General features: G+C 45.6%; 1 protein-coding gene across 1 annotated transcript in view; it reads left to right on the top strand.

The window, feature by feature from the left end:
• The window catches only part of ELP3 (elongator acetyltransferase complex subunit 3), an 87,764-nt gene extending 74,396 nt beyond the window's left edge, over window positions 1-13,368 (top strand). Inside the window, exon 15 of the mRNA XM_028521182.2 lies at window positions 12,491-13,368. Coding sequence (XP_028376983.1) covers window positions 12,491-12,567 — 77 coding nt within the window. The 3' untranslated portion in view covers window positions 12,568-13,368. The remainder of the gene's footprint in view (window positions 1-12,490) is intronic.
• Window positions 13,369-14,006: the final 638 nt, after the last annotated feature.

Below are 14,006 nucleotides of genomic sequence, written 5' to 3'. Positions count from 1 at the left end.
GAGAGAGATCTGTGACAGCAGACATCCCACACCGGTGGGAACAGAGCCTCCCCGCTTTGAATGAGGTGAGTGTGGGCCCTCCTCCGGCAGACTCTGTCGGAGGGAGAGACCTGAGAACTAGAGGCTAGCCCATTAGCATCACCACATCCACACAGTAAGTTGCCACAGCAGCTTCTGTTTAGACTCTCCATACTTGCTTTGTAAGTTACCTGCTTTTATTCTCGGTTCATTTTCACTTTATTATCTTAGTACACTACCTCAAAATGGATAGAGGAACCCTTAGGTAGCAGGTTGCTCCTTATACCTCTCCTGAGATAGTCTCTGTGTCTTCCAAAATGACAGAGAATAATGTACTAATGTGTTGTAATAGTGATTTGCAATAACCAACTACTTTGAAGAGCTGAGATTATGTATGGGTAACCTTGTAAGTTTTTTTAATAGCTCAAGAAAAAATATTTCTTTCAGAGACTTAGGGTCATTGAGTTAATTGGTTCATTTTTAAATGTTCATAATAAAAGCTTTTGCCCAACTCTCCTATCAGTGTGCATTGTCAAAGAGTGAAAAATTGCCATCATACTAAGAGATCAATGAGATGTATAGTCTCATTTCAGTAGCAAATGGATTAAACTAATGAATACATTTGCCTTGAATTAATGCTGGTAGGCATATATCAAGCACTCAATAAATAGTTGATTAACTGAAACCTGAAGTAATTAAAACAAAGTTTCTTTCATTTGTTTTTATTTCACTGATTTTTTTATTAAGTAATCATGAATCATCTCAATTTTGCATCTAATCAGAAAAATCAGTTGTAATTTCAAAAGATAGAATTAGCATATTTTCTTTCTCTTTTCAAGGTTAGCTTTAGGAATGTGATGTGGGCTCAGTTTTAATTCAGTGTAACACATAACTAGCTATGAAGGACAACTTAATGTCCTAACAAAGGTAATGTCTTAGAATAGGAATGTATATGCACCCGTATGATCATTGAAGCATTATTTATAATAGCCAATATTTTTAAGCAGCCAAAGTGCATGTCAGTAGATGGGTGGATAAAAAAGTGTAGTACATTCACACAATGGAATACTACTTGGCTGTAAAAAAAAAAAGAAAGAAAGAAATCTTACCTTTTGCAACAGCTTGAATGGACCTGGAGAGTATTATGCTAAGTGAAATAAGCCAGTCAGAGAAAGACAAATACCACATGATTTCACTTACATGTGGAATCTCTAATGAACAAAATAAATAAATAAAATAGAAACAGATTTATAGACACAGGGAACAGACTGACAGCTCTTAGAGGGGAGGGGGTTTTGGGGTGCGGGTGAAAAAGTTGAAGGGATTAAGGGGGGAAAACTCAGAGAGAGAAAGGGGATAAGTGATGATGGGAAGAGACATGACTTTGGCTGGTGAACACACATTACAGCCCACAGATGATGGACCATAGAATTGCGCACCTGAAACCTATATAATTTTATTAACCAGTGTCATCTCAATAAAATCAATAAATTTTTTTTAATTTAAAAAGATAACAGACAATGTGCCTCCAGATTTCAATTCATTTTCCTACTTCAGACTTGAAAATGTCTAATTTATAAGCCTAGAATTTTTTTTTTTTTTTAAGAATTCCAGGAGATAAAACTTTTAATATCTAGGCTCCCTAGTACATACTCAATAAATACTTGATCACATAAATTTTCTTCAGTATTTCCTTCTCTATTAAAACACATTAGTGATGTCATACTCTTTCTCTTTATGGGGCTGAAACCACTGAACCCAGTTTTGCCTGGATTTCCATGTGCATGGAGAATTATCTCCCCATTTGTACAGGCATTCACAGAGTTAGAATTACTTAAATCTTTTCTCTTTTTCATTTTCAGAAGTTGACAATAAACTATAACAAATAGATAGGAAAGTTCATCAGAAGTTAAACAAGGTCAAGAACGTAATCAGCACCCGAGAAGTGCCCCCTGCTGACTCCTCCCAATCATGGTCCCCGTCCCCTACCCCACCCCCACACCTACCCCCAGGAGCCTAATGGTTTTTGGTGTTTCCTTCCATGTTTTCCTTTGTATTTCACTACCTAATTGTGAATCCCTTAGGTATATAGTTTTGTTCGGATCCTTTTTAAAGTATTTTTTGTTACTGTTCTGGCTACTTTTGTGCAATATTGTGAGGATCCCATTGTGTGTGGCCATGCTTATTCATTTTCACTGATAAGTAGGGTCCTGTTGTGCAGATACCTCACAGCTGATCTGTTTTACTCTTGCTGGATGTTTGGGTAGCTTCCAGTTCGGACTTAGGAATATTCTTGTATACGTGTCTTGGGACCCATAAACACACACTTCCAGACTATGTACCTAGGGCTGGCATCGCTGGATTGCAGGGAGTATGAATGTTCAGCTGTAACTGTCTGCAAAGGACTTGTCTGAAGTGCTCTCAGTTCTCACTCCCACCAGGAGTGTGTGAGGTTCTCAGTTCACTGTGACGAGTGTGTAGTGGTTTTTCTTGGTAGTTCTAGTTTATGTTCCCTGATGACTAATGAAGTTGACTGTCTTTTCATACATTTATTGACCATTTAGCTGTCCTCTTTTCTGAGGTTTCTGTGTGTGATATATTTTCAAAAATCCACAAGGCATTGTTACTGTTGTTATATACAGTCTGTGTTCATTTAGCTTTACTGGTGTACTTCCCACTCTCTGTGCTCTTCAGTTTTTGCAGCCTTGCTAAGTTAGTTTGTTTATTTTCACTTATGTACGTATGATTCTATGATGTGGATATTAAGTGATCCTGAATAATATATCTGTTTTACTACTGATGACTTTTTGGGTAATTTGTAAGTATTGTTTTCTTTGTGCCTGGAGAATTTATTTTAGTAATAATCTGCTGATAACAACAATTCCAGTATTGGTTGTATGAAGTGTCCTTATTTTGCTTCATTCTTGAAGGAGGTTTTCACTGAGTGACGAGCTCCGAGTCTGTCTTCCCTTTCAGCGCCTTCTTTTCCATGAGCTTAAATGTTCCTGATTTGTCTGCCCTTCCGGTAGGGTCTAGCTCCCATCATTATTCCATCTTTACTGCTTTTTCCCTCAAAACTTCACATTGTCTTTATCTTTTAACAAGGATGGCCATGCATTACCGAGTCCTTACTGAAAAGCTTCCTCCCCAGTTGTGCTCACGTCTGTAAAACTGTCTGTTGACAAAGTGTCTCACTGCCTGCCTGAGCCATCAGCCCCTTGGTGTGCCTTGTTGCTCCCATTTCCCAGGAACCCTCTCACTGCGGTGGAAGTACAGTCGTCGAGTTTGTCCCATCTGGTGGTGCGTCCAGCAAAGGGCACTGGAAAACTGGTCCCCTGTGTGGGAGGTACAGGGATCTAGGTAAGTCAGATGTCCTCTCGGTGCTGTAATAGAAAAGCACGTGCCGTTCCCAGAGCAGACACGGTGTTCAAGGCCAGCGTGGGGGAAGCGGCGTCTGGTGCCCTGTGAGCCACGGTGGCAGGCTGCCGCTGCATTCCAGTGCTGCATCCTGGCTGTGTGAACTTGAGTGACAGCCCTTTCTGAAACTCAGGTTTCTCCTGGAAGACTAATTCCAGCCATGTTAGGTTTTAAATTAAGTTGATACATGTCGAGCACCTAGCTTACAATGCCTTACAGTGAGTGTTTAAGTACTGAAAAAGTGTGTTCCTCCTCTAGCTTTATATTACACTTCAGTATAAACAACTGTAAAGTTGTTGCTCCATTTGGTTGTTTTTAAATGGAGTTAGAATATAAGCCAGTTTGGGTTTTGGCTCATTTCCTGCTCCTGACTTTCTATTAAAAGGAAAAATGCGTTTACTTTCAGTGTCTGAGCCTATACTCTGTTGGATTTATCCCCTTGGAAAGAAAGGGCTTATAGTGACGTGGAGAGGCTCAGAGTTGTTTTGCAGCCAGTTCGGGTACCACGTAACTAGCTTACGCCTTCTGCCTTCTTCTCCCTTTGTGTTCTAATCAGAATGGAATTGAAGTAAATAGCCAGGTTTGTTCCATTTTCATCTTTGATTAATCTTCTTAAGAGGCAACTGGCATGTGCATTTTGTGTGGTTGCCTTTCTTCCTCAGTATTTAGAATAAACAAAACTGTGTCTTAAGCTAAATGGTGTACATCTTTCAAAGAGCGGGAGCAGGCCCTGGCCCCAGGTGGTGGCATGGTTGGTCGGAGCATCAACCCACACTCCAAAAGGTTGAGGGTTTGCTCCCTGGTCAGGGTGCCTACAGGGATAACTGATCGATGCTTCCCTCTCCACCTCCCCTACTCCCTTCTCTAAAATCAATGAAGATATCCTTAGGTGAGGATTTAAAAAGAGAGAGGTGGGATGATGAGGGGGGAAGCAGGATCAGAAAGTGTAGAGATCATTTTTCCCACAGCTAAGGGCTTGAGGCTTGAAGGCATTTGGTGCAGAAGAGGGATTAGAGAAAGGACGAGTCCCTATTCGCAAGGTCCCGGGAGGCAGCTGTGGCAGCCAGCCACGGAAACCCAAAGGAGGCTCTCCATCCGGCCCCGACCGGCTCTCTGCTCCTCTCCCCCCATGCTGAACAGACGGTGTCCTTTCATTTAGCACTCTGCCAGGGGCTGCACTCTGTCTGAGGTCTCTGCAGCTGGGGTGTCACCTGTCAGTTTAATATCTAAAGTTTATACATTCACAGAAAAGTTTTCTTTTCTTCTCCCAAAAAGACATGTTTGTCCTGAGGTGGAGGCCAGGAAGGTAAATACCTGTGTCCAGCACTGATCACTAAAGCCAAATCTCAGAATTTCACTCTAAGCACATTTCCAGGTATTCTTTGTCACCTTATCTCATTTTATCATCAGCACAGCTGGTAAAGTGGTGAAGATAAAAGTACTTACCCTGTCTCTAAGGACAGAAATAAGGCCCCACGATACAGGTAAATTCTAGTGGGTGAAGTCACTTGGGGGATAAAATAAAGCAAGCGTTGGGACTGTGCCCCCACCTCCCATCCTCAGGGCTCTGGCGACTGCCAACTGTGCTGCTGGAGCACCCTGAGGATCATCGCACGTACTGGGATAGGTTCACTCCTACTCACTCCCCAGCCCGGGGATTAGCAGAACCACACTCAGGCCAGGCCCTCAGGTGGGGGATGAGTAACTCTCCTCAAGGGCAGGAGCGGGTTACGCTGAGGCTCGTGAGACAGCCTGCCCACGTCAGTGCAGGAGGTTGGCTGACGTCAGCCGTGAAATGTAATTGCTTTTTCTTGGCTGGCAAACAAAAGGAAAGTTACTGTGACAAGGGCTGTCTGGGAGCCCTCCTAACCATGGGGAGAGATTCAGTGTGGTCTTCATCCCGCCCAGGTGCTGCTGTGTTCCCTTCCAAGCTGGCTGACATACTGATAGTTTGGCCAGAAATGGGGGGGGGGGGGGGGGGGGGTCCTTTTTTCAAGAAGCAAGAGGCACAAAGAAAACAAATGGGGGTTTTTAAGTAAAAAGAGGTTGGAGTTCAGACTGGCTAGAGGTCAGACTTCTTTCCTCAGAATACTTAGAGCTTCCCAGAGGGTCCAGAAATAGACGTTCCATCACAGCGCCATGGCGTGCTGTTGGAAAGAGCAAGGACTCAAGCCAGCTCCAGCGTTGTGCCTTCCCCTCCGGAAGCCTGAGTGCCCCCGCACCAGGTGCTGGTGCCCGGGCCCACCCCACGTGAGGCAGCAGTAGAGAGCCCGGGGCACCTGGCTGCTCGACTGGGCTCGTTACCGAGGAATGCTGAGGGACAGAGATGCTCTTTTAGCTGGCAAGCTCAGCAGATCAGGGCACTGCTGGTCACTGAACTCGGTGGTTATCCAGCAGCTGTCTGGTCCTGCGTTAGACAGAGGAACTGCGTCTCTCTCACGCTGCTGCTGTTTATGGTGGGCACATGCGGGCTGTGGCATGTTTTGGGAAATATTGTTGACCCTTGAGCAATGTGGGTGTTAGGAGTGCTGACAACCTACACATTCAAAAATCCACACGTAACCAAGTTAACCTTCCACAGTTGCACTTCCACAGTACAGTTGACCCTGGGACAATGCGGGATTCAATTGTGCAGGTCCACTTGTACAAGGGGAAACCTAGCTGTTCAGGGGTCAACTGTATTTTTTTTTTTTTTTTTTTTTAGTTAAGAAAAATTACCGTGGCTGGTGTGACTCAGTGGATTGAGCACCAGCCTATAAAGCAAAGGGTCGCCGGTTCAATTCCCAGGCGGGGCACATACCTGGATTGCAGGCCAGGTCCCCAGTTAGGGGCATGTGAGAGGCAACCAGTCGATGTATCACTCACACATCCATTTCTCTTTCCCTCTCGTTCTCCTTCCCTTCCTGTCTCTCTAAAAATAAAATCTTTAAAAGAAAAAAAAATTAAATTACAGTGGAGATGCTATATTAGTTTTAGGTGTACAATAGTAACTAGACATTTATACAACTTACAAAATGATCACCCTGATAAATCTAATAACCATCTAACAGCTGACATAGTTATTACAGTATTACCGACTGGCTGTATTTCCTCGGCTGTACCTTACGGTGTACCTGACAGTTTGCACTTCTTAATCCCGTCACCTTTTTCACCCAAACCTCTTCCCATCTGGCACCCATCAGTTTGTTCTCTGTATCTGTGAGTGTGTTTCTGTTTTGTTGGTTCATTTATTTGATTTTTCAAATTTCACATAAAAGTGAAATATGGTATTTGACTTAATTTCGTTTAGCATGATAACACCCTCCAGGTCCATGCAGGTTGTCACAGATGGCGAGATTTCTTTTTTGTAGCTGAGTAGTAGTCCATTGTACAGATGCACCCCATCCCGTTTAACCACTCTTTATCAGTGGACACTTGGGTTGCTTCCCCATCTTGGCTATTGTAAATAATGCTGCAATGAACAGGGGGTTGCATCCTTTTTTGAAATAGTGTTTTGGATTCCTTCACACAAATACCCAGAAGTGGGACTGCTGGATCATATGGTAGTTCTGTTTTTAATTGGGGGGGCACCACTTTACAGTCCCACCAACAGTGCACGAGTGTTTGCTTTTCTCCACGTCCTCTCCAGCACTTGCTGATGTATTGATGGCGGCCATTCCAACAGGTGGTGTCTCATTGTGGTTTCAATTTGTATTTCCCTGGTGATTAGTGACGTTGAAGATCTTTTCATATGTCTATTGGCCATCTGTATGTCCTCTTGGGAGAAATGTCTTGAGGTTCTCTGCTCATTTTTTAGTCAGTTTTTGGGTTGTGGTGGGGGGTTGTTAAGTTGTATGAGTTCTTTCTATATTTTGGATATTAACCTCTTACCAGATGTAACATTGGCAAATATCTTCTCCTATTCAGTAGGTTGTCTTTTCATTTTGTTGATGGTTTTCTTTACTGTGCAAAAGCCCTGTAACTTGATGTAGTCCCCTTTGTTTCCCTTGCCCAAGAAAACAGTATTACTAACAGCAATGTCAAAGAATTTACTGCCTGTTTTTTCCTAGGATTTTTATGGTTTTGGGTCTTAGATTTAAGTCTTTAATCCATTTTGAGTTTATTCTTGTGTGTGGTATAAGAAAGTGGTCCGGTTTATTCTTTTGCATGTGTCTCTCCACTTTCCCTAACACTATTTACTGAGACTGTCTTTACTACATTGTATAGTGTTGTCTCATTTGTCATAGATTAAGTGACCATACAGGCTTAGATTTATTTATGGGCTCTCCCTTCTGTTCCATTGGTCTAAATGTCCGTTTTTATGCCAGCACCATGCTGTTTTGATTGCTATAGTCTTGTAGTATAGTCTAGTATCAGGTAGCGTGATACCTCCAACTTTGTTTTTCTTTTTCTAGATTGCTTTGGCTATTTGGGGTCTTTTGTGGTTCCATGTAAATTTTAGGATTTGTGAAAAAGTCCATTAGTATTTTTATAGGGATTGAATTGACTCTGTAGATTGCTTTGGGCATTATGGACATTTTAATTGTGTTAATTTATCTTAGCCTTCAGCAAGACATAACCTTTTTGCTGGTAGAGGGTCTTGCCTCAGTGTTGATGAAAATCCAGTCTCTGAAGTGCAACAGAGTAAAGCAAAGCACAGTAAGTGTGGTATGCCTGTGCAATAAATCTGCAAGCATTTATTGCCTGTTACATGCCAGACACTGTGCTGAGCCCTAATGATAGACATCATTGACTTCAGAGAACTTACATTCTAAGAGGGGATGCAGACATACAAGTAAAATAAAGCACGGCCTGATCACCAAAACAATAGAACAGCCAGCACCGAGGGAGGGGGTTATGAATCCCAGTTTCTCTGTGGATAGGTGAAATCTGTGCAGAGGTGTCTGGGAGGATGGGGGGGGCATGGTGTCCTAGCTGATGAATGGGGGCGCACTCAGGAGGGGAGCCGCTGACAGGCAGCAGGAGAGCCCGCACGGTGGGTTGGGGAATTGGTGCCTGGTTGGGTAGTCCCGGACTGTGAGCAGCGGGGCGTGCTGTGGCAGGAACTGAAGCAGGAGTGAACCAGACTGGGCACAAAAGACTTTGTGCATCAGGCCGAGGAATGTGAGCTTCGTCCTGGGACACACCGTTAGCGGGTCCAGTAGGAGGGTAGCACAGTCAGTTCACCACTCTGAGCTGTGATTTCCATGGTGGCTTGGTCTCATGGGTTTATCCCTCGCTGTCCTCCTGCTCACCTGCCAGTCACAGTACTCCGGGAAGTGACGGGAAACTCAAAATGGCTTCAACTCAACACGCAGGAACCTTGAAGGTGCCAAGTGAAACAAACCAGTCACAAAAGGACAACTGCTGTTCAGGTGTACTTGACAGAGGTTCCTAGAGGAACCAGACCCACAGGGACAGGAAGTAGAACGTGGCTGCCAGGGACTGGGAAGGACTGGAGGGTGGCGTTCCCGTTTTACCGACGAAGAGTTCCGAGATGAGTAGTGGTGAGAGTTGTGCAACAGTGTAAATGTACGTCACGCCCCTCAACTGTGCACTTGAAAATGGTGCAAACTGTAAATTTTATCTGTTTTACCACAGCACAAAACACTTCCAAAACAGAATGGCATAAACCAGATGGAAAGTGTCTTACTTCATAGCAGCCCCCGAGGCAGAGCAGCGTCAGAGCTCAGGAAGCCCATGGGTCAGCGGCACTCAGAAAGGACCGCGCCGTCGCCTTCTCACAACCGCTTCATCCCCGGCCAGCTCCCCTTCCGAGACACCTGTCCCGGCAGAAATTACTTTCCAACACAATGCCCATGTAAAGAGACCATCTTCCCTGTGTCTCTTAAGACCAAGAAAGGCTGTCAGAGCCACATGTCACTCGGCATCTCCATGTGGACATCTGACAGCCGGTTCGTCAGCAGCGTGGCCGGAACCGAGCCCCTGATGTCCCCTCCACCCCTTCTTCTCGCTGACTCCCCAGTCTCCATAGGTGGCCAGTCCTTTTCTCAGGACCCTTCCTTTCCTCGGGCCAAAAACCTTTGCATCATCGGTGCCCCTTTCTTTATGTCACAGCATGTATACATCAACAAATCCTTTTAACTCGGCCTTAAAAACGTTCCCAGACACCACCCACTTTTCACTGCCATGACTTTGCGACATCACTGTATCTCTCTGGATTATCCCAATAGCTTCTTACCTGGTCTGCCCGTTTCTGCCCTTGATCACCTGCTCATCCATTGAAAAAATAATCTGAGTTCTTGAACACGTGCCAGGCATGTCTCTGGGCACTGGCAGCTCTGCAGTGAATACAACAGACAAAAGCCCTGACCTCCTGGAGCTCCCCCTCTGTTCTCAGAGCCCCAGTCACACTGATCTCTTTCAAACACGAGTCAGTCCGTCTCTCCTTTGATTGAAATCCTCAGGCTCGCCTGCCCGTGCTAATAGTCCCCGCGTGTAACCGGAGACGCAGAAGAGTTGGGTTTTCACACTGAAGTACCTGCGTCTCCACTGAGGGCTGCCATGCCGCATAGTTCGGTTTGAGCGTGGAATTTAAAGTGGGGGAAAAGGAGGTAGAAAAATAGTTTCTGCAAGTGGGACCCTAGAGAGACGAAATGCTGTGTTGAGTGACTCCAGAGGCACCCGTATGGTGTAGTGGTCATTCTGACAGCGGTTTCTTAACCACCTGCCTGTCTGTCTGCTCCTTCTGCCCTTTTTCACTGACTGTGGTGGGCAGGTTGAGCTCTCAGAGCACACGGAAACACCTATTAGATGAATGTGAGGTTTTCCATGAGACACGACATACACGTAGTACAGTGCCACTGGATTAATTTTTGCGTGTGTCTGTTCCCTTCCTCAGTCCGAATCCTCTCCCCAGGGTAACCACTACTCCACCTTCTGCTGCCATAAAACTAGTTTTGCCTGTGTCTGACCTCTGTGTTGATGGAGTCTCTTATATCTGGTTCCTTTCATGCAAAATTACATGTGCAATTCACCCAGGTTGTTGCAGATGGCTATAGTGTTTCATTGATTCCATTCTGTGTGAACATGACACAGTTTATCTGTTCTACTATTGATAGATATTTAGGTTATTTCCTGTTTAGGATTTTATGAACAGCACGTCATTTGTAAGAATGGATGTAAGAATTCACTTCTCTCTTCACTTGGGGGTGTAATTGCTGGCTCGCAGGATGTGCCTGCAGATACAGAACTTCAGGATATAGTACAAACGATAAAGTGTGCCCCTCCGAGGGCTTTCAGATGTCTTCCTGCACTCAGTGGGTCTGAGCTGCTGCCTGGCCTGTTATTCTTCGTGTTTTTGTCTTCCCCTTGCTCTGTCCCAAGCCACAGTGAATAACAGAAGTAATGACAGATGCAGAGACAAGGTGGTATTGTGCGGGGTGAGTATCTGCAGTCCTTGGATTAAAAGGGAGATTCTCCCGTGATCTGTTAGCGCAGGATGTGGTTTTCTTAGCTCCATCGAAGGGAGCAGGAAACAAAACATGATGGGGAATCCTGTTCCTAAAGAGCAAACGTTTAGGCTAAAGAATTAGGCTAGGCGTGAGAGAGCTAGCAATTATTTGATTTCACGCACAATACCGATCACTGGCCATACAAGGTGGTGAACAAGATAAATAGAGCTCATCCTAGGTGGAGGCAGACCAGCGATCACGGTTCGCTGTGGGGGGCAAAGCACTGTAAAGACAATCTCTATGGTCTTCACTTACAGCACACACACTCCTCTCGGAGCCCTGTGACCTACCGACGCAGCTGTGCGGGTCTGCCACACATCGGGCAGTTCTGCAGCACCAGCTGGGTGTCCTGCAGCTCAGCTCATTTCCAACACTGTCTCCAGGGAGGTAGTGTCCGATCCCGCGGGCTCAGGGTTCAGTCCCACGAGACTGCTTCCCCTTCTGAGTCCAGTCACAAATGCAGGCTGTTACCTGTGCTTCTAACCAACGGGCTGTAAACTGCAGGCTCCCACAGCCCCCTCCTCGGGTTCAGTTAACTCGCTAGAGGGAACCACATGAGCAAAGACCTGGAAGCTCTTGCCTCACACACACACACACACACACACACACACACACACAGGTACTTAAAAAAACTAAAAATTTACTGAGCCTGAAGCATAGTGTTTAAGGGGAGATGGTAGCAAAAGATGAAGTTGGGAATAGCATCGGAAACCAGGTCATTAACAGCCAGTGTTTCTGAGGTACCGGCCTCTCTGGACTCTGGACTAATCACGCTTCGTGGAGTCCCCCTTTAATACTCAGCATCCTTAAACACGGGTATTTACACAGACGGTAAAATGGGGGTTCAGGGAGATTAGCTGATTGGCCCACCCCACAGACCTGTAACGTGGCAGGTCCAGGCCTTATCTCACTGACCGAGCGCCCACTCTTTTGACCACCCCGGTGGGTCCTGCCGGGTGAGCCATGCTCTGTCCTCCGGGGAGCTCAGCTGCTTCTGTGTGGTTGTGCTGTATTCTGGACTGACTTAAGTTAGCTACTGTTCCTTAAATGTTTGCAAACATAAAAGTGGTAAAAACTCTCGGTATGTACATTGACCATGTATCAAAATAAATCTACCAATCAAAACAAATAAAACTATTAAAATTAAGTAGCATTAATTTAATGGGACTGATGGTACTTTGCTGAAACTGCCGCTCACGAGCAGCGACTGTGGCAGTGAGCGCAGGGCGCAGCGTACCTCCGCTCCTGGCGGCTCCACGTCTCCCCGACTCCCCGACTCCCCGGGACCCGGAGTTCGGATGGGCCTCCTCGCAGTGAAGGCAGCGTGCGCGTCCAGTCCAGTGGAAGGAGCCGCCAACAGGACTGTGTGTGCATAGGCTCGGAAATACAGTTTCCATACGTTGATGCATCTGAATTCAAAATGATAGACATGGTCCACACTTACTACAACGAGATTCGGTCTGAGATGTAGTTTGGTCTGTTGTGGACGAGAGTGGGGATGAGCCTGGCTAAGAGGGGAGCGTTTGCTGGATTTTGAGGGTTGCTGTAGTTACGCTTAGTAGAGATTCTTTTCTTACTTTTGTATTTTTGCTTCTTCACAGGGGTTGGCACCAGGAATTACTACAGAAAGATCGGCTACAGATTACAAGGCCCGTACATGGTAAAGACGCTAAAATAATGGCCACAACAGTCCTCCTTGATGCAGTATCTCTGGCGGGAGATTCCAGAAGTCTTGACTACTCGACAGAGAGGCTGCACAAAGCAAACGGGCCTGCCCTGCCCCCTTTGCAAGAAACTGCACCCTCACCCTGCACCTGTGGGGACCGGAACCTGCTCTCCAGGCAGGACCTGCATCTGGGGACCAAGCGCGGTGTGCAACCCTCGGCACATTCTCGCGGAGTCACTTCAGTTTTCAAAGCTTAAGTCATGTATCTAGTTTCTAAATTCTGCGTGAGGCTAGCAAGCGACTTACTCAGACACACTGACAAAAGCAAATTCGTCAACTCATCCAGATGCCATAATTCCTGAAATAAACTAGGTGTTGTTATTGGAGGGGCAAGGTTAGGAGTAAGTTACTTGTGTGGTGTAGGGACAAAAAATCAGGGTGAGCATATGAAAACTGACAGAATTCGAACTCTGGACTTAAACTACATACAAAGCCTTCCAGCACAAGAAAATGAGCTTTTGTTTTAATGCAAATTATTGTGGTTTTGTGCTGACGTTTGCACAGGGAGAACTTGAGGTATGTTTGTCTTTCCAGCTTGAAAGCCTCTGTTTTCATGTGTGGAAATCTAGAAATTTCCATATGTTTTCATCTGCCATCCACAATGGGCCATCACAATCATCCTTAATGCCACAATTTCTCATCTGTACTTCTTCCTCTCTTGACTACCACAAAGTTGTGTGGACACTTCCGCCCAGAGAAATGCTTGGCGCCCCCTCCTGTCTGTCCCCAGCAGGCGGAGTCTGACACGCTTGTGACTTAGGGAGTGTGGCCCTTAGTCAAGGTTTCCTCCCCACAGGAACCGTTCCCTGCATTTGATTCTTTAGGATGGATCTGACTGGAGTGGGTGGCTCAGCTGTCTGGGCGCTGTCCCTCGAAAGGTTGCCAGTTCAGTCCCAGGTCAGGGCACGTAGGACAGGCAACTGATTGCTGTTTCTCTCCCTCTCTTTTTCCCTCCCTTCCCCTCTCTCTAAAAATAAATAAATCTTTTTAAAAATGATGAATTTGGGGTTGTTTTAAATGGAGAAACATTCAATTCATATATGGAAAAAAAATGCAACACGGGCCCAAATCTAAAAATAAGAAAAGGATTGGCTTAGAGACCTGTCTGTCTGTAAATTCCGAATAGCCTACTAAGAAGACCCAGCCTGGAGAGGTCAGTTAAGAGCATGGCTTAGCCCTGTGCCCCAGCGTCTGTGGCATCTTACAAACGTTTATTAAGTAGGATTATTTCCCCTAAAAGGTACAAAAAATAAAATGTTCTACATACAAAGAACCATGGAAGGGTTTTCCTCCCCCTGTAGGTGCAGCGACATTGGCCGAGGGTCTCCAGGTTCGCGTTCTCATCTGCGGCCCCGCTCACTACTGCCTGCCGCTCCCTTCGCCTGCCATGA

This window comes from Phyllostomus discolor, chromosome 8, assembly GCF_004126475.2.
Source record: "Phyllostomus discolor isolate MPI-MPIP mPhyDis1 chromosome 8, mPhyDis1.pri.v3, whole genome shotgun sequence".
NCBI lineage: Eukaryota > Metazoa > Chordata > Mammalia > Chiroptera > Phyllostomidae > Phyllostomus > Phyllostomus discolor.
The sequence above is the reverse complement of the archived record's forward strand: the minus strand, read 5'-3'. Positions and strand labels throughout refer to the sequence as shown.